At 41.5% G+C, this 27,305-nt stretch overlaps 1 protein-coding gene across 6 annotated transcripts in view; it reads right to left on the bottom strand.

The window, feature by feature from the left end:
* The window catches only part of LOC125766968 (protein O-mannosyl-transferase Tmtc3), a 169,060-nt gene that overhangs the window by 126,535 nt on the left and 15,220 nt on the right, over positions 1-27,305 (bottom strand). For all 6 annotated transcript variants that reach the window (XM_049433118.1, XM_049433117.1, XM_049433119.1 and 3 more), the window contains exon 3: positions 17,723-18,078. In XM_049433118.1, the coding sequence (XP_049289075.1) occupies positions 17,723-17,908 (186 nt within the window). In that variant the 5' untranslated portion in view covers positions 17,909-18,078. The remainder of the gene's footprint in view (positions 1-17,722; positions 18,079-27,305) is intronic.

Below are 27,305 nucleotides of genomic sequence, written 5' to 3'. Positions count from 1 at the left end.
TGGTGGATGATACGAACCTGAAAGAGATTTCGTCTTTCTAGCAGTAAAAAAAAGGAAAATCGAACGAACTTCTAGGAAAACTCACAACGAAAAGGCCTTCAAACTCGATGAATCGCTGGGTAAGAATTCTAGTCTGAATGTTATGCGGATCTTTTGGGATGATTGGGCGAATGGTGAATGAAGGAAACTGGAAAAAATGTACTCCACTTCTCCCACACACACACAAATACACACACACACACATACACGTACACAAAATGGACGGCATTCAATGCTAACGAGTGTAATTCTTGGAAATGCGAACGAATGCTAATTGGATCGAAGATCACCAGAGTCCCCGAAACGGCTTCACGGTTGGGTGAAACATAATCATGCCCGAAGCTGGCTGAAGTTCAAGGACACCGGGCTCTCGCACACTCCGAGACGAAAGTGCCAGGCGCCTTGTCAAAAAAGGTCTTTTAAAGGTCAGAAGCAGGCAAAATGTTTGATAGACCGCGTGCAGACGGAGGGCAACTCTACGAGTCATTATCGTGATGAGATCTGTTTCGTGGGACATGCGCTTATTTGTGGAATAATGAGGTTGACATGCAATTACATCTTTCGCCAATCGTGCCCGAAATACGTTTCACTTGTTAAAATGAGAAAATAGAAAAAAGGGGAAAATTAAACTTATGTTGAAGAGAGTGGTTTCAACTCTTAACGAGCTGTACAATTAAATACAAAAAGTCAAACATTGCACACTGTAATATACATATGTTGAGTTGTTGCTTTTTTACTCCTTTCCCCAAAAAAGCAAACATTTCCCACGAGCATCAGACACTTTTAATCGTGTTCCATCTTTCCGATGGTGATTGAGATAATTTGGTGCACAATTCGCGAATTATTTGATACCACTGATTTGCACGGATGCAAAGCAAAAACTAAACCCACTCGGTACTGCTGCATCCGTACCGAGTACAAGCTTACGTTGCATCCGTTGTATCGATTTGGGAGTTTTCTCTTTATGAAAAAACGAGAAAAAATAACGCAGCACTGTACAGTACCACTGTCGGCTAGTGGAAAAGCTGGCCGTAACGAACGCCCATTTGTTTAAGCCCCATCACCAACCCGGATCACAGTGTGATGGTAGGTTTCGAATGAAACGAAAACAGTACCGAATGGGGACACAACGTGTTGGCTGAGCAAAAAAAAAAAAACAAAAACTCCATCCAAAACAAAAAAAGTCGTCTACAACAAGCATCAACACGAAGCTAAATTGGACCAGTATTCACGTTATTTTTCCGAAAAGTACAGAAGGTAGTTTTTAAGGCCGGCGAGGCCGGTTTGAGGAGAATAAGTGTGCATCCGTGCGGAAAAAACAAACCTAACGGGGACACAGTCCCCGCTAACGTCAGTGAACGCGGGGAGCTGAACAGTTTCTGCTGGACGAAAATAATCAAATACTAGAATAAACACATCGCCTCTATCATTCCAGCCACCGTGCCCAGTTTTAGTGCCGGCTGGCTGAATCAACAACGCGTTCTCGCACTCAAATTGTATGTGCGACATCGTTGGATGTTTTTGGTGTGAAAATATGATGCTGCTTGTGCCAACGCGAACACTCCTCGTGTATGTGTGTGTAAATGTTCACCGGCACGAGGTGCGAAAAGCTATGAACCTCTGTAGTTCCGAACCGATTTTTTTTTTTATTTCAGTTTGATGCCACGTTGTGATACGATTTTCTTCTGGCCAGTTTTTCCACCTCCCACTCTGTTGTTAATATTATGGAAACCTTTTTTTCGTTGTTGTTGTTGTTGTCGTCTGCAATGTGTATGTTTTGCGACACCAGTGCGTTATGATCAACGAAACCGGTAAACCGGAAGTGTACGTGGCCAAATTTTCAACACCCACTTCACGGGAAACGGGTACTAACGCACGTTGAAGTGGAGTTGAAAATTTAGGCTTAAAATGAGGATTGTTTTTCATCTCGACCATGCTGCTGGAAACGAGATTTGAGAAAATTAATTTTCGTGATGGATAAGTTTTAAACAAAAATAAATGAACCTTTTTTTTATTTTCAAAATCTTGTTTCTAATTTCTAAGGAGCTGTGGTTGGGATGTAAAGAAATAAAATGTCCATTTTGAAATTGTTGTTACTACAAAAATTTACTCGGGATCACACGCGTTGATGATTTTTACTGAAAACCTCAGACACTCACGAAAGGAATTGAGTAGTTTGCGTTTATCTCTAACTGTTTTTTTTTTATTTCTTGATTTTGGCCCCAAAAAATCACCGGAAGTCATCACCTTATTTCTCAAAAATGGCTGTTTTTGTATCTCAAATTTAAATATGCGGTACCAGAAACGCGTCATGAGTCTGTTGATGAACTGACGACTCCGGAACTGACTTCGATTACGAGTTAAAACTACACGCTAACACTGGTACTGTTTTACATTTTTGTATTTAGTTTAGTTAAAGATAAAAAGCCTTAAAAGCTAAAAAAAATCTATTGCGGCTATTTTGTTTCGGATTCGGCTAATTTGATTTCGAATACGACTCCGGAACGGTGGATGCTAGTGATGGGTAAATCCTCATTTTTTCCGGAATCGAAGTAATTGTCCTGACGCCAAGATATTTCGTAGTAACTCAGGCATTATTATCGAAAGGAGGGGGATTCGGAGTCAACTCCGAAATAATCGATCGGAATTACTCCGAAATGAAATCTGGATTAATCCAGAGTAATTTCGGAGTTTTATAAGTCGGAGATTTTTATAAGTCGGAGTCGGAGTCGGAGTAGATTCATGAATCTATTCCGGGGTACCAACCACTGCAGTGGGTGCACTCTGGAGCGCACATCACTAGACTGCAGACCATCGCAGCTCACGTTTATAATAACTGTTCGAAAGATTGGAACAGCTTTGGCATACTTTTATAACTTCGAACAGTGTTTAATTTTAAAGAATATAATAGAAATGAACCCAAAAAAAGAAAATAGATTAATTTAATCCGGATCAATTTTAAATAAATGCTAAGCTACACTGAAAACATTCGCACCCAGTACATCTTCATACAAAAGGTACAAATAAACATAGTGCACTAAATGATAGAAACGTTAGTGTATGGAAACATTGGATCTAAGAGGGGGAACACTACACTAGCCCCAGACACTACAAAAAGGTTCGCACTTGATGTACCAACAGACAAGCTCGGCATGCATGGAGATCAAACCACTCCGAGGGCTGCATCCTGCGAACCGGATCAACCCAAATTTCCGACAGTCGTCATGAACATCCTGCCTCATTCGTTCAGCATTTGTGTAGTGCATCCTGTGTTTATGATCGTTTGTATACGCTTTTTCAGTCTTCTGCTTTTGTCTTCTGTTAAACAATCCTTTTATCCTGAAGCCTGAAGCGTATGGCCGATTTCGAGATTCATATCGCAAAACGTTGAAAAAGTGCACCGGATCAACCAACCCGCAGCAGCATAAAGGAATGCAAAAACAAACCAATCACGTCCTATACCACAAAAAAACTGGGGGGAAGACCAGCAGCAGGTACACTTGCGGTACAAAGAAAACATATCCTTGGTGGCTTAAATGAAGCTCGTTGCTTTTATGTGTGCTGCATCACTTTTGGCACCTGTTTTTTTTTATCCAAAGCAAGAAAATGAGCACAAACAGTGACGTGCATGTGACGTGGCCAAGATGCAGGCACAGTAGCAGACATTGCATTGTCGATTTTTGCTTTCCTAATGTGAGGTTAGTTTGAGATTTTGTGCTACACGCTGTGTCCTGTAGATATTCGTTCGAAATACATATATACACGCGCGATCCTAGGTGCAAACATCCAAAACCCAACTTTAATCCGATCAGTGTTCGGAACCACCGCTAGCAATTTCTGAGACAGAGAGTGAAAGGTATTGCAAGAAAAAAGGACTCCTGTGAAGATAGACGAACAAAGAAGGATATGGGGATTGAGATAGAGCGTACAAAAAACTGCAACCATAAGGACATTAGATCTCTGCATGAAACCCTCTATTCGGAAACGCGGAGAACTTTACGGTAAAGAAAGAAGAGCCACACACTCCCGCACACATACCGGTATGAATTATTCATCTTATGAGTTTTTGGAGAATGCATCAGATACGCCACATCACTTATGATTGTGGAAAGATTGGAAAGGATTTCCGGTGCCTGATCTCGCAAGTGCCAACCACCCGCTGTTGACGGATGGGAAGAGCTAAGGAAGGATTTGCGAAGAAGAAAATGACAAACAAAAAAAAAAGCCCCGGTACGAATAGCTGGCCAGTACTGCAAATGGAACGCGATAGCATCGGGAATTGAACGACACGTATTCGCAAGCACACAGACGGACACTACTCGGAAACAGGAAGTGTTCGTTTTAGCAGTGAACGTGACGGACGTGAAAAACAGGAACGAACGTGTTTGAAACGTTGGGAGACATTTTAGGTTGGGAAATAATTTATTTTGCAGTGTGGCGGTTCCACATCTTTGCCGAGTGCCTCCGTACGGCAAACTGTTGGAATTTTTAAGGACTGTCGACGATATGTTCGAATAAGAGGTCGTCATGGTGAAGTGATGTTTTACGTCCATGGATGCAACGTATGTGAAGATGTGGCCACATTAATTAAAAGATGATACATGTATCACCGTGAATGTATAATGGGATAAGGTAAATATTCTTTAAAAAAAAAAAACCGGAGCAGCTTTATCATTAGCAATTCTAACATAAAAATGGCTTAGCAAGTGAAATTATTTTTAAACAAGTTTCCCCATCCCCAATGATGCTGCTGCTGCCATTCATTTAAAAAGAATTTTAATTTTTGAATCTTGTAATAAAACTAGTATTGGGTGAATCTGATTTAGATTCATGAATCTGAACTAATCATTGTATTGAGTGAATGACTCTGAATTTCTATTCTGAAGAATCATGAATCCTTAGAGTTTGGCTACAGGGCGAAGATTTATGATATTGCCTCTCCACCCCCGGTCAGCAACTTTGGAATAAGTGCCCCCTTTTCCAAACCCTCCTTCCTTCCGCTCTCTTAATTTAAGTTTGTTGACAGCGAATCACACAGGACACATGAATCTTTGAGGATTCCTTTGAATTGATGAAAATTGATTAATAATTTTAGGAGTCGGCTCATGATTTGAATCACTCTTCACGGAAGATTCATATGAATTACTCTTTTTAAAAGATTCAAATAGCACAACACTAAATTAAACAGCAATAAATCTCAGTTAAGACTGAGGAGGACCTATCTGCAGAACGCAATCAGCAACCGTCTTTTACACCTATTTCTGAAATTCGACATTTTGGGGTAAAAGAAATTAACTCTTGATTATTTTATTTATGCGGCGTTACTCTCGCCTCATGGTCTTGATGTGCTGCAAGAGTCCTCTCGAGGAAGAAAAATTTAAAAAAAATCGCTTACGTTTTATCGTTGAACGAGAAAATTAATATAATTATACCGAAAAATAATGCGCAAAATGATACCCAGAACTAATTTTCAAAATAAAAAAAGAGTGAAAATAATTTATTACACAAATCTCGAAAACTAAACACTTGACTCCATTCTAATCTGTACTTAAAGAATCTTTGCAATAGGTTCACGTCACGGAAAACACACACAAAGTGGTAAGAGCTTTTCTTTGTTTTACTGACTTTTCCCTGAGCAGATAGACAGATAGACATAAAAGTTTACTCCATCTAGTTAAATGGATGATAATTATACCTAGGTGCGCAACCATTTCAAACCCCCAAAAACGGACGTCCAAGTTTGGCAGACAAAGCAACCCAATCACGCCTTTACCTATCCGCCCGTTCGCTTACGGTCTATGTCCACGTCGATGGCATCGTTTCCACTTATCGCAAAGAAATCCCAGCTGTCAGTAACATAATTATGCTGTGAATAGCATGCTGCGTTGTTTTAACGAGTGCCAGGGTCGTTGTACATAGTAATTTGCACCTCACTCTTGACACGCGGACCACCGATTGCGCGTTCGTTCGCGGACAGATAGTCGAGACAACTCGGCCTCTTGGCGTAACACTTCCACTAGGCGAGTTTTGGAATCACGGATGCGGACACGGAAGTGATTTTCCGAGGAGTAAGTATTTTTCAAGAAGTGTGGTTTTGTTTGCTGTTTGGCATAACACGAACGATCGGAATAAATGCGGCAAATTTCCATACAAACAACTTTCCTAATCGTGACGGCAGACGATTGGAACAGAAATTAACTTAATCTTTCCTTCGAGGAAAATCAAGGTTCGAAACATTGCGCGGTTTTGTACGTCGAGTGATTCTTGGTGAAGTTGTACTTGTTAAAAGACTCACCATGGCATACGGAAGAAGATAATATTCAGAGATAAACATCGGATGAATAAAAAATATATTTCTGTTAAACTGAATGCAATTAACAAACAACAGGTTTATGTCTAGATATACACACATAATATTGTATTAAGTTACTCAACTTTATTAACTTAAAAATCATATCTGTACCAACATTCTTTAATTTATCTGTTTACGCATACGCATACGTAACAAACCTCAAACACACTTTAATTATTATGATTTCAATTATCTCTCTATGCATCGCGCGTGTGGAAAGCCCACCTTTGCCATGCTCTACATAATAAAAATCCGTACAAAAAAAAAAAGAAACGTAACAGGTGTTTGAATATCGACACACAACTTGACGTTCCTCTCCACCTGGATTTTCCACCACTTCCCAACAACCAATCGCCTGTCTAATGAAATGTAAGCCACGTCCTGCTGGTGTAGTGCAAATATTGAAACATTGGAAAGACCCGAACGCATAAAAAAAATTCTAAACAAAATGTGCTCCAACACGCTCCTGTGCCGAAGCAAATAACGCAGACCCATGTTTAAACATTCTATGCGCATCGTTCCACCCTCGGGCACATTAACTTTAAGCATATAAAATTTAACCTCATACCATGCCACCATTACCCTTGTCGGTACTGTGGGGGTGTGAGCGGGCGTATGTAAGTATGGAATTAGAAGCACCTCTCGGTGCGGTTGGGCGAATAACTTTCAACTTTTATGGCATTGCATATTTACAGAGAGTCACCGCCAACATTCACGAACGACCAAGTTAATGTGTTTATGTTTGCGTTATAAATTTATCGTTTAGTTATTTGCTAATTTACTCGAAATCAAACAATCATTACTTATTAGGTAGGCCCAGTTTACAACCGGCGGGAGTGTCTATGTTATGAATAGAGAGAAATTTGATAATCAGGCACAAGTTCTTTGCTGAAGCTGAAATTTAGGTTGTAAGTATTTATATTGCAAGTATGTTTTTAAAGAAGAACGAAAAAACATTTGAATGCTTATTTTTTAAGCATTATATTAGATTAAATACATTAAAAACTAAAAATTAATTACTCGAACGAGTAAAGCACCAGGCGTCTCCATTCAATCAGAGTCATCTAAAATCACAGTAAAACTTGAATTTATTACAACAAATGACACATGCAACAAAGCAAATTACTATTTACATTACTTCGTGAGAGTAAGTTAGTTAGCAAGAAAGTGAAAATCCAAGTTAATGAAGATTAAAAGTAAAACACCAGGCGTCTCCATAGCATTAAAATCATTTAAAATATTGTACAAAAAAAACCATCTAGCACATGAGTTTTGGGAATTTATTAATTAAAAAGATAAAATCATACGACAATGACACATAAACAAACGTGGTAAACGAATAATTCCAAGAAAGAAAAGAAATATCGTACGTCCCTATTCAAACATGTTCAAATGCGTATCCTCCAATATGGCGAAAGAAACTAACATAAATTATAAGTATACAATACCAATATAAAAGAAAATGTCAAAAAAACTCACTCCAAAAAATCTCACGCGGTGGTATATATGTAATTAAATTAAACACTTCAAAGTGAAAAGCACCAGGCGTCTCCATTACATGAAAGTCGTATAAAATCGCAGTAAAAAATGAATTTATGAAAACAAATGTCACATGCAAATAAGCAAAAAATGAAAATATAATACAGTGTGAAAGCTAGTTGATTAACAAGAAAGTGAAAACCCCAATTAATGATACTGAAAAGTAAAACACTAGGCGGCTCCATAACATTAAACTTAGTTGAAAGCATCTAGCGCATGGGCTTTTGGAAATTCTTAATTAAAAAGATTTAATCATACGAAAATGACACATAAACACACGTGGTAAATGGGAAAGATTCTTTAAAGAAAGGAAAAAAAGAAGAAAAAATGTGTCCCTATTCAACCATGTTCATATGCATGTGTTCCAATATGGAGAAAGAAACTAACAAAAATTCTAACTATACAATAGCAGCATTAAAAAGGTCTACAAAAAACCTCACTCATTGCGCTGGTATGTGCGACATGAAAGCATTCGTTAGATGAATCTACAAACGCAAGCAATGGGGACAAGCGCCAGCGCGAACCCGGTAGAGAAGCGTTTCGCCTTCATCGGGCTATTGAGAGCAAACGACACACCCGTAGCACTCCCACTAACCCACCGTTCACTTTCATACCTAGCACCGACAACCCTGAGCAAAAGATATCGTCCAATTAGGTGCGGTGTGGAAATGAGTTGTGCCATTCGGATGAACCATCCTTCGCAAAATAGCATTTTCCACACCGCTTTTGCGGGCTCTCTCGTAGGAGATTTGTGCCCGCTTCTCGTTCACCCACCGCTTAATTTGAGATGCGTTTCCTTTTGCAGAAAACTGGCCCGTTTTTGCAAACACGAACAGCGTCCCGGGGGCGAATGATGGGTTTTTGATTATCACATGTCTCATTAGGCATAATGGGGACGCCCGGTTTCCCGAGCGACTCGGCTCTCTAATTAGAAGTAATGCCGTAGCGAAAAAGTAAGACATTTTCAATGTCCTAGATTCTAGTTTGCGAGTGGTTTGATGGGCAACGAAAAAAAAACGCACAAAATTGTTTCCTTACTTTCGTACCCATAAACGCGTCCGAAAAGAAGTGAATGTTCGCATACTTGCTACAGTACGCTTCGCTTTATCTTTGAAGCGACAAATCGGAGGCGCGCGCGCGCTCGCTCGCTTGAACCATAAACGATGCGAAAATGTAATCCAATTAAACGAAACCGAAAGCACGGCTAATGAGGTACAGAAAATCACTGGAAAAGAACAGCTGCGTAAGTACAGTGGCATCGGACAGTACGATGATGAGATTCGTGTCACCATTTTCTGTAATCATTCCTAAAATTGGTTGAGCAACAATCGCATAACGACGCATAACTTAAGTAACACAAACTTTTAAAATTAATATACCTTGAACAGGCGGGGTTTTGTATAAATTGCGGCATTGCAATAGTCTTAGTTTTTATGGGTTTAGTGTAACCAATTCTTCCGATTAGAGATTGTTCAGATATCATTTTTAAAACTATTTCTTCATTACTTAACAAATTTGTGTTCAATTACTAGTAGAACAATAAATAATACATAAACCCTGGGTAATATACCATTTTTAAATTGAATTATTTGTTGTTTTAAAACTGTTTTTAGTATCGAAATGCTTGAAATCATATACTCATAATGTTTTTCAATTAAATCAACCGACACTACTACTTTCTTCTCTCATCGTTACCTCAGAATTTCAAGAAACATCAAACAAAAAGTTCCTCTTCGTGCACAGCAAATGGGCACACAATAATCAACTACTACAGGTGAATAACATTACTTCAGTTAAATTGACCACCAATCATCTATAAGAGGATTTACTTACAAGCTTCAACGGTCACCAACCTTTTAGCTCCTTTCAGCTCGTTACTTCGCAAAGCCATTCCGGTACCTAGTGTAGGCATTTCTAAAGCAATTACTGCACTACTGCGATTTCACCAAAGGTCAAACTTTTCCCAGTAATTCGCGTGAGCTACACTTGACACGAGCCCAGATCAGTACGAAAGCGTTCAAACTTCGTGTTGGACACACTTTCTTCGAACAAATTTCTAAAAGCCGTTGGGCATGACCCTTTCATTTAGATCCGAGCCGTTGTTTTTCGCTATAAAATTACACACACTAACACACCAAAAATACCCTGCGGTTAAGAATAATTGGTAGTAATTTCGCAGGTAACTCTGACCAACAGCACTTTGCTAGCGTTTATCTTCATCCATTCAAACACCAAAGGTGTGCTTATCAACTTTCACCATGATAAGCTTTGAAATATTTGCACGATTCACTGGCCCTGCGGGAAGAAACTTTGTACCGATGCTAAAAGGGATATCTTTCTTTTTCACTACGCCGCAACGATGGTAAAATTTAATAGGATTCGGGGTTTTTTTTATTCATTTAATTTTAAAGCTACCATTTTAAGATTTTCGTTTTTTTTGGGCGGACATAAAACTCCTACCACAGTTTCATGGCCGAACCACCCCCACGGGCAACACTGAAACGATTCCGTGAACCTATAAACCAATTTATTTTTATAGTTACTTTTGTGGAAGGATTTCCTTTGAAAGGCAATGAAAACAACCTGAAGGCTTAAGCGTTACTAGCCAGAAGGACCTTTACCGAGCGTTTTTCTCTGAAATTCGTCCGGTGAACGTCACATCACGGCCGTTCCGTTGGCCGTTTTCGCGCTTTCACCGTTCCATGGCCATGAATGGTTAATGTTTTTGCCACCCCTGATTTCGTTCCGCTTAGCACCACGCACACGGAATAAAGAGATACAGACTGACCGTTTCTGGTTGGTCTGGTCGTATGATTCTACCAGGCCGGCTAATGAACTTGCCACTTGCCACAAACCGACCGAACAGGGTATACTTGCCGTTTAAATTTAGCTCACCGAAAACGGTGAAAGTGGTAAGAAAGAAACAAGCTGATACACAAATATTCGTTTACCATTTTCTCATATTTTTTTTTCGCAATTGCGATAGGATGAAAAATATTTAACAAGATTCCTTGCATTTACGCCAAAACATTTTCATGGACAAACTTTATCTACTCCACAGTAGCGCAACTTCTTCTACGCTGATAGGCTGCTGGAAGATGAAACGAACCATGGGTATAAAAATTAATGCTTCTCAACCTCATCTTCATTAAGATTTTAGACTAGAAAAAAACTGTCAGCGCTCAGTGGAAAGTTAGACATTGTCAACATTATAAACAGTTTATAGTAAACGCTTGAGGAATGAAAAAAATTATCTAAGAATGGCATCTTTCTCATTTCTTATCTTTTACAAAATAGTAAACAAACTTCCAACAAAAAAACAAAGAAGAATAGTTTATATAATAACTTTGCAATTCGAAAATAATTCGAAAAGCAAAATTGCAAGCGTTTAAAATTGATTACTTCTTTTATGCAAATGTTTGATATTTCAAACGTATATTGGAAACAAATGCTCCAAACAACTTTTCAAATAAACGTCATTAAATTATTTTGGTGTAAAATTAAAGCTTATCTCTCATATTCAGTACAATCATGACAATTTAACATTGCTGATTTCAAGCTTGTTTTAAGCCGATATTGAATAAAATATTTATAATAAACAAGGATTCTTGGTTAAAAATATAACTGTCAAATAGCTGTCAAACTTGATACGGTCTGGCCGTTCTTGAAAAAACAAAAACAAAAAATAGCTGTCAACATTGACAATAACATTCGAAGCATCGAATTCTGGGAAGAATTTGCTGTGTGCTCCATACATTGTCCACAATATCTCAGATAGGAACTATAATTTAAAGCTGAGAATTATTTTTAAGTATTACGGCATTTCGTAGTACTGTCAATGGTTGAGAATTATTGCCTCATAAAAATTTGTACAAAAAGTCAAAATCGTTCGTTTGACTTCCTCATACGCTTGGATGACCAAACGATGCCCGAAAACATATTGATAAAATGCTTCCAACTCATCGATTCATTCAAAATAAAATACATACGTTTTTAAAGGTCAAATTCAAAATAAACAAACTTATCTTTTACAAACCATTTAATCAAATGTACCAAAATATGTTTCATTAAACCAACGCACATCAATAATGCATCGGGAACCTACATGAACCGGTATCCACCGTTGCGGTTTTGTGAAAACTTATCGAAGCAACAACGTAATGCCATCATCCCCATTTCCTTATCCTCATCGGGGAGTCCCCCATTACACATTTACTGGTAATGCTAAATTGAAAGACATTTTGTAGTAATCATTGCAACGCGCTGAAGGCAGCCAGTATCGGAATATCCCTAATCGAATCAATGGATACCTGAAGCAGCCAGGGTACGTCGGAAACACCCACAAGTCTCTTCTGTTCACATTCGCTTGCCGTACATATCGGCACGAGATTTTCGGTCGCGATCCATCACACAAGACGTGAGTGTGCGGAACCGCCTGATTAAATCTTCATCATTCGCTGGCTGCATCGGCTTTTCGCATCGATGACGAAATTGATTCCGTCAATTTTCGCCTACCGTCAGCCCGGTTCTGCCAGCAACTTCCTCGCCGATAGGCAATCCCGCACGGGCTTAACCTGTCAACGTACGTGTGCCGTGCTGTCAGGAGTTTGACGAGCAACGCCCAAGCATAGCGCTAAGCAGAATCTTGAGAGTCACGCGTCTTTTGCACAAATTTTCCCCCTTACCAACCCGTATTTGATGGGTGTGTGTGCCTGTTTGACGAAGCAACGAAAGCAAGATCCGAAGCTTTCCGCAGCGTTTCCAAGCGCAACGGCAATGTGCGTACACACGCGTGTTCACCACATGATGGGTGGTGTGGTACGTGCGTAAATGTATGCGTTACAATTTATTCGCCCGTTTTTCTGATGGGTCTCCTCACGTTTTTTTTCGAATCCATCGATGCGCGGAAATGAAAGCGAAACATGTCACGATGGGTTTGCGGTGAAAAGAAATTACAAATGGTTTATTTCATTTTTTTTTTGCACGTGACGCATACATATTTTTCCTTCCTTCGCAAGAGATAACATGAATGTCATTAGCGCGGGAAAGAAATTGAAAATTCATCACGGTTTGCTGAATTATTTGCAAATGTTGCGTTTTTGTATTCATAAGCCGCAAAAGGCAAAAGTTGTGATACAAAAGTTGTGATAGAAATTAACATGAAAATCTATAGGAAGTTAAAATTAAAATCCAAAAGTATGAAAAGTTATCATACAAATCAATGTCACAAAGAGAAAAAATATTTTCATCGGTAAATCCTATATTTGTAGTTGTCTGCATGAAAACTGACTTTTCACCTTTCAAAAACATATCCGGAGCACACAACAAAAAAAACAACCGCTGTACTTCACTCACTGAACCATGCAACACCATCAATCTAACGCGTTACCGCCGTTCGCTTGCCGTATCGTACGCATTCCACCGGAATGGATGAACTTCCGCATCGCAACAAGCAATGTCAACATCCGCCGTTTGAAAGAGAAAATGGAAACGAAGCATGAAATGCAAGTTTTGTAATTTTGTCAAGCAGCAAGCAGGTTGGGAACATCGTTTTTTTAAGTTGAAAAGAAAAAAAAGGAAGGTAAACATACACAGGACGGTATGTTTGTACAACAAGCAAACTTGACAAGAGGCAATATTTTACATGAAGCAGACGGACGAAAGAGACGAAATGCACGCAACACTGTAACATTACATTTAGTAGGAAGGTCACCAATATTCGGTGTAGCAATCGAACGACCTTGTTAACTTCACCTGCACTGGAACGAGGAACGCTCGCTATACACATTGTTTCATGGTTTTTTGAAGCTACTCCAAAGAAAGCAAAAAAGATGAAAAGACACACAAAATGAGAAGTCTACAACATTCATGCTAGAATGATTATGTTTCTCAGTTGACTGGTATTTCCTGCATCGAGTGAAGCTATCTGCAAAACTTTGCCTGAGTACCGTGGAAATAGTAGAAATGGATTCCCTTCTCCAACATAGCCCACTGCCGGTTGTCACACGTGGCCAAATGGACAGATCTTTTAATATACCATCGTGTAAGTCTCTTTGTGAGACATTTTTGTTTTCTGTCTCTTCCTTTTTGCGCTATCCTTCACTATTTTCCACCGCTTCTTTATTTCCTTTGAAACTGTATCTATTTACGCCAAAAGCATTTGGCTCGTGAGCTTCTCTTACACCTCGAGAAACACGAGAGAAGAAAAGAAAAAAAAACACGTGAGCTTTCAGTGTGTTGCTCACGCGGAAACATTCCGCTCCTGCCAATCACGGGAAAAACAGGACGAAAAACAAAGGCGGGAACGCATGTCACAAGCATGTGTCACTTAAGGCGCTGTTTCACTTGAGTAAAAAAAATGCGTTACCTGGCTAAAATTCGTCGAGGAAAAAACTCCCCCGGAAAAGAGCCGAAACGTTCCCCGTAGGGACAAAAAAAACATTTCCATACGTTCGGGGCTGTGCCTGGGAATTTAATGTGATAAGAACGTAAGCAAAAGGCACGGAAGTGACACACACATTAAAGCTGTTGGTGCTTTTGCTACCGATTTTTACATCCCTTTTCCCTGCGTTGCGTGTGACAACTCCCTTTTGCTGGTGGGACGAAAACAAAACAAAAAAGCAAACCATGCGCGCGTTTTCTCTCGAGCGTGAGAAGCAATATTTCTCTGTCATTTATGTTTTACTTATGCATGCAGCTTACGTTGAGCCCTGTGTATCCCCACCTCTTCCACTCACCCCCGTTACAGGGTGTTGATGTTTTATTTTTCATTCATTTTCTCCGGTGGCACTTTGGTTTCCTTACCTGGGGTAAGTCGTGCGCAAAAAAATGAAAGAATGGAAATAATCACTGGGTGGTAAGACTTTAAATGTTTCCCGACCTGTCTGTCTCGCGCGTTCTATCAAAGCTTGTGTTCACCCTTAATGGGGGTGTGATTTGTCACATTCGCTTACTTTTCGGTGTTGGGGAGGTGTGCTTCTGACACAATTATCAAATAATTCGACATGATTATGTTTCTAAGCAGAGCTCGCAAAGGTTCACTGGGATTCGTTTTTTTTTATTAAACCGAATTAATTTGTACCATCACGGAAAACAAATTAGCAATTTATAAAACTTTTTTTCATTGTACGTTGAAATGCATGGAATATTTGAAAATAAGTAATGGATTCAACAAGCATTAAAAACATTTTTAAAATGTCGTCATATCAAACAGAAGTTTCTATAAATTATAAAACAAAGCATAAAAGACACAAAAACATGAGGGAATCAAATGAACTACCATTTGACTATTCACTTTAACAGAGAACGATCTCGATTTTACTCATACCAAAACCGCCCCGTTTATCGCGAATGTCACATTTTCAATTCCGCAATAAAACTCGCCTACAATCGTTGGTAGGATATAAAAAAATCATAAAACTCGGTTGCACACATGAAAGTTCATTCGCTTCATACTGAACGATTTGATGGCAATCAACCTGAGGTTTTATGAGAGATACAGGAATTCTGCATCTGGTTTTTTTTAAACATAAATTCAAAAAAAATGAGAAAATACAACCGATATTGATCAGCAAAACAAATTTGTTGAGTTAACTTTTCAAAATGATTTCTACTAATTGGAAGGAATCGATAGATATGAATAAGGTATGCTATGAAACAGTGACTAACATCTCGTTGCTAATACAATTTCGCTTTTTTAATAGAGGAAAAAATTGAAGACTTAAATATTTGCTTTAAACTATACACTGTGAAGCCGTATTGAGAACTAATTCAACAGCAACTCATAGAATGATTTTTGTTTTGTTTTTTTGTTCTAATTCAAATCCGAAGCCAATTCGCACACACATGACCGTTATTGCTTCTCTGGCTTTACTTTTATTTAATTAATGAAATAGCATTAGAACTGATTTGTCGTGTCCACTTTTCGACGAGGTGTATCGAACTGGTTCGATTTCAATTTTCGTCCCGATGCCAACTTCCATGCGTGAGCTTTTAGTTTAGCGTCCGAACACACATAGAGAATCGTGAGCAAAATAAGGATCGAACATTAAATATCCCTTTTGGACCCAGCTGGGGGTGCTGGCACACAGAGAAAATCCTCGATTCCTCGATACCGTACTCTGGAGGTAGCTCGATTTCATTCCCTCAAGCCACTCCCAAAATAAGCGTTATGAATAATGCATACCACGGGCCCGGACGCTATGTATCGAGTGGCTTTCGTGAGCGAAACGGGAATAACCGTAGCCGTAGGGCTTTATTATACAGAAAAAAACCTTCATACAAAAACACAACATGCCCGAGAACCATGCGTCGAGCCCCGGGGAGGTACCAGAGCAGAATATTTAACACCGATGGGTCCGGCGAGCCGTCCGGCCGTAAATGGTTACCGTTCTTTACGGTCGCTTTCGCTTCGTCCCCGGGAACTGTCCCGTATGGGTTTGAGTTTTACGTTTTTTTTGGGGGGCTTATTTTATTTGTCAAAGGCTCGCCCGTTTCGATGACAACTGCTGTCGCCTGGCCTGGGAGGTTGAAAATTGGTAGCCACCGTTTGGCACGGATTTTTTTTCTCCCAAAGTCACACACGAACAAATGGAAGGATTAACTTGTGAAAGCTAACGTCATTGCCGGGCGCTTTCGGGTTGAGATTGTTTAGAAAATATTTTGAAATTTTATGAAATTGAAGTTGCAACCTAACCGAGACACTGTTTGAGGATATTAAAAACTGATCAATATACGTTTATGGTATGAGGAGCTATTACTAAAAGTAAGGAAGTCAGAAAGTAATCGCTTGCCATTGATATGAAATGTCAAATGAGCGCGCTGTTTACATATGCGAGGATTGAAGAGTTGAGATATAAAATATTTTTTTATGAAATTTTAAAGCAATGTTTGTCAAAATAGGGACTACAAATTATTGTTAACAGTAATTAATCGCAAAAAGCTTAGTTTTCATCAAGTGAAAGCTGAACATTTTAAAAACTAACAGTGTAACAACAACAACAATCCAATGAATCTAACATTCCTTTTCAATGGCACGCGATTCTATATCAATTTTGGGTGATTCATTAACCTCTCGTATTTAACCTCTTGTAAAAAACTAACTTAAATCCAAACGTACTTTGACACCATTTTGTATCTCAATTCATCATTGCTCTGTTCATTGAAATTTCATCACGTGTTCGGCGCTCAAAACATGGAAAAAGCCGTTCCTAAAATTCCACACATAGCAAAAGAATAAGATTTTTTTTTCTTCACTCCACACACAAAGTGCCATAAAATGCCTTCTGCACTCACAAAATTCCCAAAGGAAATCTTCCAAACCATTCGCCAAGATACGAATGTCCTTTTTGGAGTAATTCCGACCAACGATCGATAACTAGACCAAATCCTATTTACACGATTTCAAAAACACCAACACCCCGGTCTAGTTGCCTGTTTATGGACCAAACCGTTGGGTGCCGTATACTCCTCCCTCCACAAAAAAAGGTTCTATGAATTTCCAATTTAATGACCCCAATAATTTAGTGCCGCAATCGTTGCGTAAATTAAGGTGTGCATGTAACCTAATCCCGGGGGCGATTTTGAGCTTCGGGAGACGTTTCCTAAATATAGGTGGTCCCGCACGAAAGGTTAGGTACACCTTTACGGGAACATAAAACCTGGGACATGCTGCCCAACACGGCGAAATATAGAGCGAACGAAAATCGGGATTTCAATCGATGGGTTATTCTTCCCATACGGATCACCTTCGTAACCACTCCGGGCTATAAAAATACACCCAGGCAAACTTACCTTGTGCATCGGTGTACCCCAGAAATCGTTGAGAAACACGTTCTTGATCGAGGAGTGTGGTCGCAGGTCACGATTCTCCTTGATCGCACTAATGTCGTCGAACACGAAGCCGCAGTTAAGGCTGTTGTGGTAACAGAGTACGCACACCAGCGCAATCAGCGCCCCATACAGATGATGGGTGGCCATCTTTCTCCGGGCGTCAGTCGTTTCCGTGGACGTCTAACTAGCGGCGCTTTTGATGACCGGGACGTCAGAATCACCGGTACGATGAACGCATCAGTGGGAGAGAATCGATAATTTCACCACCGAAGGACACTTTTTCTGCACGTACCGGTCACTCACAGTTTTTCAACAGCCTGCAATGAGAAGAATAAAAAACGAGAAAAATGTATGAGATTAGCGGAATTGTGTCATTTTTTTTTTTTAGTTTTGTTATGACTTTTTGCTCCCCCTCAAGCCATCATCTTTTGGTCGTGGAAAATATTATCCAGATTAAAAATTTGACAACATGGCAACGTCTTTCCGGTGCCTTCACTTTTCCTACCCGATGAAAGCAAGTTTATGAGATTGAAGTTATTTTTTTGCAGCTATTTAAGGACTTAAAAAAACTTTGTTTCTTTCCTCTGTGTGTCTGTGAGTCTTCAAAATAGGACAAAAAAATGCTTTCCATCTGAAATATGGCAATACTTGCCTGCTCCTCTACTGCAATCTTCCGCACAGCAATAGCCGAAAGACCAATTCAACAAACCACGAAGCTTTGGGTTAAAACTTCTGCTCTTCTTCGAAACTTCTTGCCACTTCTTTACCAACGATGGACAAGGGAGTGCGTAAAATTTCTGCAGCACAATCTCTCTGTACAGTTTTCAACTACTACTTGAGCTGCTCCGGCCTGCTTCACCATCAACTATAGTCATTTTCCCACGAGCGGCATGAACGGATAGGCTTTCACCCCAAACACTGCAAAACCGTACACCCGGTACAACATTGTGGCTTTGTGTGGTACGGTAGAAAAAAGGATCGGTTTACATCGGTGGGAAGGAATAACAAAACTTCAACAGCGGCTCATCGTTGTTTTAAATTTGCCGGCACGATTAAACCTCACCAGAAAGGTAAACTAAACTCAAAGACGATCCCGAAGACGAACCTTTTCTTAATAAGAAAATCATACCGGCAAGATACATGGTGGATGGCTGATGGCGTCATCAAGTTGCACCAACCGCAAACAAGGCAAAACCTTCGCTGCGGGAAAACTAGTCAAGAGAAAGAGAGTGAGGCGGTTCGTGGCTATAGCGGGGATTATTTTTTTCTTCTTTATGTTGGACTTGTTCATGCTGTAATATACGCTCATACAGTGTACGCATACGTATGAGGGCATAATTTATATTCTGAGAAGCAGAGAAAACAACATTACGGTAATGAAAAATAAGGAGAATCTCTTCTTGGTGGTTTTAGAGCTGTAACAAAAGCTTTATACACAAGATGTTTCTCAGGATGTAATCAATTTTTTAGAATAACTAATTTCGAAACCAATGATATTTTGGCATAATATTTTTATGAATATAAAATTTTAATCCTTTTTAATTTTATTGTTTATTAATTCGAAAATGATCTTGGAAATGTGGCCACCGCTAAATGCCACATTAGAAATCAGTCTGTTCTGCAAAACGGTTCAATTGAACTTTCACTGCCACGTCGCGTTCCCGCTAGATGACGCTAGATAGCGGTTTCGGCTGAGTGAGGAGCTTCGGCTCAGCGAGGACATTCGGCTGAGCGAGATGAGTGCCGCTGAATAAAAGCCCACCGAAGCTGGCGCCAGGGCTCTTTCCCTAGCGACTCAGAGAACAAGCAGAGGTTTTTTTAACACCATACCAATTCACCACACACAATCCACACACTAACACACAAAATACACGTGTGCAATATAGAGTATAGTTAAAGAAAACTGCGTGTCGCGAGTAAATATTTAGGGAAAGAAATCCGTGATTGCTGGACGCAATCTTTGTTGCTGGACGCAACAATTTAAAAAAACCTTTCTCCAGTATTATAAATCCTGTGTACGCTCTCTCCGCGTGACCGCGTGCTACGTTTTCGATAGGACATCGAAAACACGCTATCTTTATCGGAAGGACTCCAACGAAGAAAGTTCGCGAGTGCAGTGTTTCGCAAGTGATTTAAAAAATGGAACAAGTGTGTAGCATTTGCAACGGTGCAAATCTAGATGATGCCGTCGCATGTGATAGATGCTGCCGATATTATCATCTCGCGTGTGTTAACGAGGACGAATCCGTTCACAGCCGTGAGTGGACATGCCAGATGTGCGTGCCTGGCACACCGCCGGTAGGCAGACAGGGATTCGACGATTGTACGTTCGACACGCCGTCCGTGTATTTTGCTCAACCCGCAGCGGTGACGCTCGATGATGAAGCACCCGGCCAAGGTGAGGAGCCCCCCGCCAGAATGAGACCGGTAGTCGCCACGTCATCACCGAACCATGTGGCTAAGTCAAGCGCCCCGAACGCTAATACGCTTGACGAAATTAGCCGCTGCTTCCATAAGCTAATGGAAGAACTTGGGACGAGCCGCGTGCAGCGAAGAGAGGAACCTAACATCGTAGAGCGGCTTGAAGCAGTTCTAGGCAACTTTGTTCAGCGCATGGAGCGAAGCAATGGCGCTGAAGCACGTGTTTCCAGTGGTCGGCAACCTTATTCTGAGTTCGGTGAAAATGATTTTCATGAACTTAGTAGAAGCCAAGTTGCAACCCGTCAAGCTGTAAAAGGGAAATTGCCGTATTTTTCTGGCAATCCAGACGAGTGGTCGATGTTTGAAGCGAGTTTTAACGAAACTACGCGACTTTGTGGATTTTCCGATGGAGAGAATACCATACGCCTTCAGCAAGCATTAAAGGGAAAGGCATTGAAGGCCGTTCAGTGTCGTCTTCGCAAATCGGATAACCTCAAAGAAGTGATGGAAACCCTAAGATCGATGTTCGGTCGGCCAGAGATCGTCGTTGGAACTCTTTTGGAGCAGATACGTCGTCAAGCACCTCCGAAGGGCGATAAGTTGGACACGCTAGTCGATTTCGCTATTTCAGTGGAAGAAATCTGCGCAACGCTCAGGTCAAGTGAAGTGGAAAACCGATTCGATGGACCTTTGATGCAGGAACTAGTCGATCGACTTCCTCCCTTTGTTCGTTTGCAGTGGGGCATACATCGTGTAACTACCTCACAAAACACGTTGCAGGATTTTGGAAAATGGTTGCAGACAATTAAAAAGGCGGCACTGCTCGTAACGCACCCCTCACCCAGCACCGAACATCGAAAGCATGTCAACATGCACGTGGAACAGTCGGCCGGCCCGAAACCAGATCAGCGATGCGCCTGTGAACAAGGATGCAGACACCCAGCTGAGTGCGCCGCATACAATGGTATGAGTGTATCTGAAAGGTGGAACCTGGTACGACAGAAATCGTGGTGTAAGCACTGCTTAAAAAAGCATCGCAATCTGTGTCGAGAAACCCGTGTCTGTGGAAAGGACAATTGTACAGCGAAACACCATCCAACGCTGCATAACCCCGCTTCGGCTCCAGGTAAAGCAATTAATAATTTCTCCCATTCTACCACAGCAGCAAGTGACGTACTCCTCAGGCATGTACCGGTCGTATTACATGCAGGAGATAAAAGAATACAAACCGTCGCGCTACTGGACGAAGGCGCGTCTGTATCACTAATGGAACACTCGCTGATGGAAGAGCTTGGTGCGTCAGGAATCCTGAAACCACTTTGCCTGAAGTGGACCGGTGGTCAACATCGCTATGAAAACAAATCAATGGATGTGAGTATTGGGATATCGGGACTTAAGAGTAACGACCACGTGTACGAGATAGATGTGCGGACCGTACATCGATTGGGTTTGCCGGCGCAGCGTGTTGAGCAAAAGGAACTACGAGCAAACTACAAACATCTGTCATCAATACCGCTAGCGTTGTACCGAGAGACACCACCAAGACTGCTGATAGGTATGAATAATTACCACATAACCGTGCCGCTAAAAACTGTCGAAGGATCTGTAAATGAGCCCATAGCCACAAAGACCCGCCTGGGATGGACAGTTTCAGGATGTATTTCTTCACAGGTAGCTTCAAAAACAGCAAAAGTAGTAGCCACCCACTGCATTGAACTATGCGATTGCCAAAATATCGATACGAAGATTGATGCCGCACTTAAAGGAGGGTTCGCACTGGATGATCCGTATAACAAACAACACGTGAGTACCCATTCCAAAAATGAAGAGCGAGCAATGATGATCCTAAAGCAAAAAACAAAACTTGTTAATAATATATACACTACCGCGCTGTTATGGCGCTACGATGATGTGACATTACCTAACAACCGCTCAATGGCAATGAAACGACTAACCTGTTTAGAACGACGAATGGAAAAGGAGACTCACATCCGATTGAAAATGAACCAGATATTAGCCGATCACGTAGCGAAGGGTTATGTAAGAAAACTTACCGATCACGAGATAAAGGCAGCACATCCTCGAAAGTGGTACTTACCTATTTTCCCGGTAATTAATCCTAATAAACCGGGCAAAGTGCGTATAGTATGGGACGCAGCAGCATCAGTAAATGGAGTGTCACTGAACTCAATGCTACTAACCGGTCCCGATTTATTAGCACCATTAACGTCCGTATTATGCCGTTTTAGAGAATTCAAAGTCGCTATGGCAGCGGACATTCAGGAGATGTACCATCAGGTCCTGATTAATAAAGAAGACCAAAACAGCCAAAGGTTCCTGTGGAGAAACGATGCAACACAGAAAGAACCAGATGAATACGTCATGATGCGAATGACTTTCGGGGCAGCTTGTTCGCCAAGCTGCGCACAATTTGTAAAAAATGCAAACGCTGATAGATACGCCGAGCAATTTCCGCAAGCAGCAGAATGCATAAAGTCAGACCATTATGTTGACGATATGTTGACTAGTGTAGAAACACTAGAAGAAGCGATAAGGTTAGCGAAAGAAGTAACCTTTATCCATTTGCAAGGCGGCTTTAAACTGCACAACTGGATGGCGAACAAAAATGAAGTTTTACGGGTCGTCGGGGACAACGGGAACCGCTTGAAAGAGATGATGCTAGACCATTCGACTGCAACCCAAAAAGTACTCGGCATGTGGTGGGATGCTAATAGTGACACCTTCCAATTTAAATTGCCGAATAAAGCACAAGAGGTCCTAGAGGGAAAAATAACACCTACTAAGCGGCAACTTTTGAGCGTTCTTATGACCATTTTCGATCCGCTTGGCTTAATCGCAGCTTTCATGTTGTTCCTCAAAGTACTTCTTCAGGAAGTGTGGCGCGCCGGCACTGGATGGGATGAGAAAATTCCAACCAACTTGGAAGACAAATGGAAGAAATGGCTCGCATGCCTACCTGAGCTTCAAAAGCTTTCAGTGCCAAGATGCTACCGCCTCGCCATCGACCTTAACAGTTGTAATACTGAACTACATATATTCGTCGATGCTGGTAAAGATGGATATGCTGCAGTGGCATATTTTCGGATCGAGTCGAACGGGCAACACGAGGTAGCGTTGATCGGTGGTAAAACTAGAGTAGCGCCATTGAAATACATCTCCATTCCCCGATTGGAGCTACAAGCGGCAGTTTTAGGGATACGTCTAGCTAAAACTATTGAAAAGGCACACCGAATACCAATTCAACGCCGATTCCTGTGGACAGATTCAAAAGATGTCTTATGTTGGATCAATTCCGATCACAGACGCTACAGCACATACGTAGCTCATAGGGTAGGAGAGATACTGGAAAACTCCACCATGAATGAATGGCATTGGGTGCCTACACTTTTCAACGTCGCCGATGAGGGCACTAAGTGGTCAAACCTTGACCCACACACCACATTTACCAAGTGGTTTAACGGTCCTGATTTTTTACGGAAACCCGAAGATGAATGGGACATGCCGTCGTTAAATGTCCGTACCACGGAAGAAGAAATGCGTCAAACCGTCACAGTGCACCATCTAACACAACCGCTAATAGCCATCGACCGATTTTCGCGATGGCGAAAATTGCAACGAGCAGCTGCGTATGTTTGGCGCTTTATTAACAACGCGCGCCAACCAAAAGCTTCGCGCATCCTGGGACCGTTAACTCATTTGGAGTTGCAACAAGCCGAACGCACACTTTGGATACAAGTACAGCGTCAAGAGTACCCAGATGAGTATAGGATCCTTCAGGAGGGGCAGGCGGATACTAAAAGAAACAGAATAAATCTTAAAAAAAGTAGCACTCTTTTTAGGCGAAGCCCCTACCTGGACACGTACGGCGTCATACGGCTACACGGACGCATCGACGCTTGCCAGCACATCAGCGATGACATGAAACGACCTGTCATCTTACCAAAAACTGGCCACCTCACCGACCTGATAATTGATGATTACCACCGACGCTACCAACATGCAAATCATCAAACCGTAATGAACGAAGTCCGGCAAAAGTTCGACATTCCGGCCTTGAGGCGCGCTTGTCATCGGGTACGGAACAACTGTATGACGTGCAAAATCCGTGACGCTACACCTACGGCACCCACAATGAGTGAACTTCCCGCAGCGCGTCTTTCTCCATTCTGCAGACCGTTCTCATTCGTTGGGATCGATTATTTCGGTCCGTTCCTTGTTGCTGTCGGACGGAGGCAGGAGAAGCGCTGGGGAGTACTATTCACGTGTTTGACCATCCGGGCGATCCACATTGAAGTGGCAACAAGTTTGTCAACCAGCTCTTGCATCCTCGCGCTGAGGAACTTCATCGCTCGTCGCGGTACGCCGTTGGAGATTTACTCGGACCGGGGCACCAACTTCGTAGGAGCAAATCGCGAATTGAAAGAAGCTATTGCAGAAGTCAACACCCACGAGTTGGTTGAAGCGATGCACCTTCCAGACACGATATGGAAGTTTAATCCGCCGGCTGCTCCACACTTCGGCGGGGCATGGGAGAGACTGGTGCAAACGGTGAAGCGCACTTTGAACAACATGCGGTTTGCACGTGCGCCAACAGATGCGGTGTTCGCGAACTGGCTGATGGAAGTGGAGTTGATAGTAAACTCAAGGCCGCTCACGCAAGTTCCCGTAGAAAGTGAAGACGAAGCGCCATTGACACCCAACCACTTTATTCTAGGCTCATCAGCTGGGACGAAACCCCTTAACAGCTTAGATGACTCGGCGGCCTGCCTGCGAAACAACTGGAGGACATCTCAAGCGTACGCAAATGTTTTTTGGCGAAAATGGGTCACCTCATACTTGCCAACGCTAACCAGACGAAGCAAGTGGTTCCAGACGAAGCGGGCTTTGAAGGAAGATGATCTGGTGCTGGTTGTCGACGACAACCTCCCGCGTGGATGCTGGCCAAAGGGACGCGTAGTACGGACAGTACCATCGAAGGACGGAGAAATTAGGCAAGTGCACGTGAAACTCGCTAGCGGAAAGGTTCTAGAGCGGCCGGCAGTGAAGATCGCTGTTATTGACATTGAACCACGAGATGGTGTTTTGACAGCTCAAAACACCGGGGCCCAGTGTTCTGCAAAACGGTTCAATTGAACTTTCACTGCCACGTCGCGTTCCCGCTAGATGACGCTAGATAGCGGTTTCGGCTGAGTGAGGAGCTTCGGCTCAGCGAGGACATTCGGCTGAGCGAGATGAGTGCCGCTGAATAAAAGCCCACCGAAGCTGGCGCCAGGGCTCTTTCCCTAGCGACTCAGAGAACAAGCAGAGGTTTTTTTAACACCATACCAATTCACCACACACAATCCACACACTAACACACAAAATACACGTGTGCAATATAGAGTATAGTTAAAGAAAACTGCGTGTCGCGAGTAAATATTTAGGGAAAGAAATCCGTGATTGCTGGACGCAATCTTTGTTGCTGGACGCAACACAGTCAGTTTTTCGATCATATCCATTATTTTTTTATGTTTTACATTTAATGGCAGTGAATGCTAGACAAGTATTGGTTTTAAATTGTGTAGAAAGCGGTCGATTTTTCAACATAAACCTTTTTCCTCTGTTTTGCTCTACAGAAAAAAGTCAAAGGAATTCAAGACTGGTTAAGGAGCAAGACCCTTGATCTCTCTCTTGATATTAAGCATTTGCGAAATATGACACATGTTCTGGCCTATTAAAAAAAGATGTCAAAGAACTGTTGGCTTCAAAATTACACCTTACACTGTCGCTAGACGCTTAGCGACTGTCGCGTTTGCGATCATGATATAAGCAGTTTAATTTTACAATTTTGGCGCGATTTTTCGAGCTGTCAAAGTTGTTACCCTTTTCTTAGAAAAGGTTTATTAACGTTTTCAATCGAGCCAGTAGTCGATGAGAAAGGCGTGTTTTTTTAAACCCAGTGACGATGTTTCGGAAAAAAGGTCATCGTCGGATGCTCCTGATTCAAATCAAACTTGTCCGCCTCTTTTTCCCATTTCATGAGAACATATAAGACTCTTTTTCAAATTAACAGCCATTCTTCTGTTTAAAACTAATATTCATATTTTTACAATAATTATATACAAAACATCCGTATAGAATAAATTTTAATGAAGCAATATAAGTGCAATGTAGAAGCAATGTAAGTGTAATCTGACCACGAAAATTCGCTCTCAATGGATTCGGGGTTTGGTCGTTGTAAATAAAAAGTGGTTTTAAACAACTTTTTTTACGACTTTCCCACGTTGTTAATGTATGAAGTGATACATGGCTGAATATGGTCACCTCGAACAAGAATAAGAACAAGCAGAAGAAGAGCATGATTTTCTCTTGTATCTACCACAATCCACCTGCAATCCATTTCCATGATAAATGAATTGAAAGCATCGTTGGGCGCATGCTTCCTGCTCATTAATTCTAAAGCCAATTACAATCTGTCACGCTTTACCCGCACCGAAAGCATCCGGATTTCGGTGTACGGAAAACAACAGTTATGGCACCATTTACCAGCAAAACGAACAGTATCATATCATCCACCGGTGAAGATGGGAGTGTATTTTTCCACCATGATCTTCACGGTTTTTGCTTCTCCAAGGACACATCCTTGTAGCCACTTTTCCCAAACAACCATTTAAAAGGCGAATTCTACGAAGCAAAAAAAAAAAACCTCCCGCAAACAACAGAAGTGAGCGGCAGCTTGGAGTTTTATTATTGAATTGCGACGCACATTCAACACATCCGCCACTTATCATCGCGCAAATCCACGTTCCGTAACGTGAGCCGATTAAAGTTATGAATTCTTGCCGCGAAACCGCACGAAACATGGCAAAGAAAAAGGGCAAGCCAGCTTGCCAGTCTGCAGCTGGGTTTGTTGGAGCAAACCTCCGGAAGGTGCGTACCGTTGACAAGCGACAACACTTCCGGCGAACTTCGCTCTCTTGCTATATTGTTGGTGAGGTGGATGAAGTTGTACAAATTCCAGCAAAAACCTCCCACGCGAATACCACACTGAAGCGACCGAGAACGTTAAAACCGCGGCCTGGAACAATTTGCTGCCCCACAGTTCTACTTTGGCCCGATCGTT

Source organism: Anopheles funestus, chromosome 3RL (genome assembly GCF_943734845.2).
Source record: "Anopheles funestus chromosome 3RL, idAnoFuneDA-416_04, whole genome shotgun sequence".
Classification (NCBI taxonomy): domain Eukaryota; kingdom Metazoa; phylum Arthropoda; class Insecta; order Diptera; family Culicidae; genus Anopheles; species Anopheles funestus.
The sequence above is the reverse complement of the archived record's forward strand: the minus strand, read 5'-3'. Positions and strand labels throughout refer to the sequence as shown.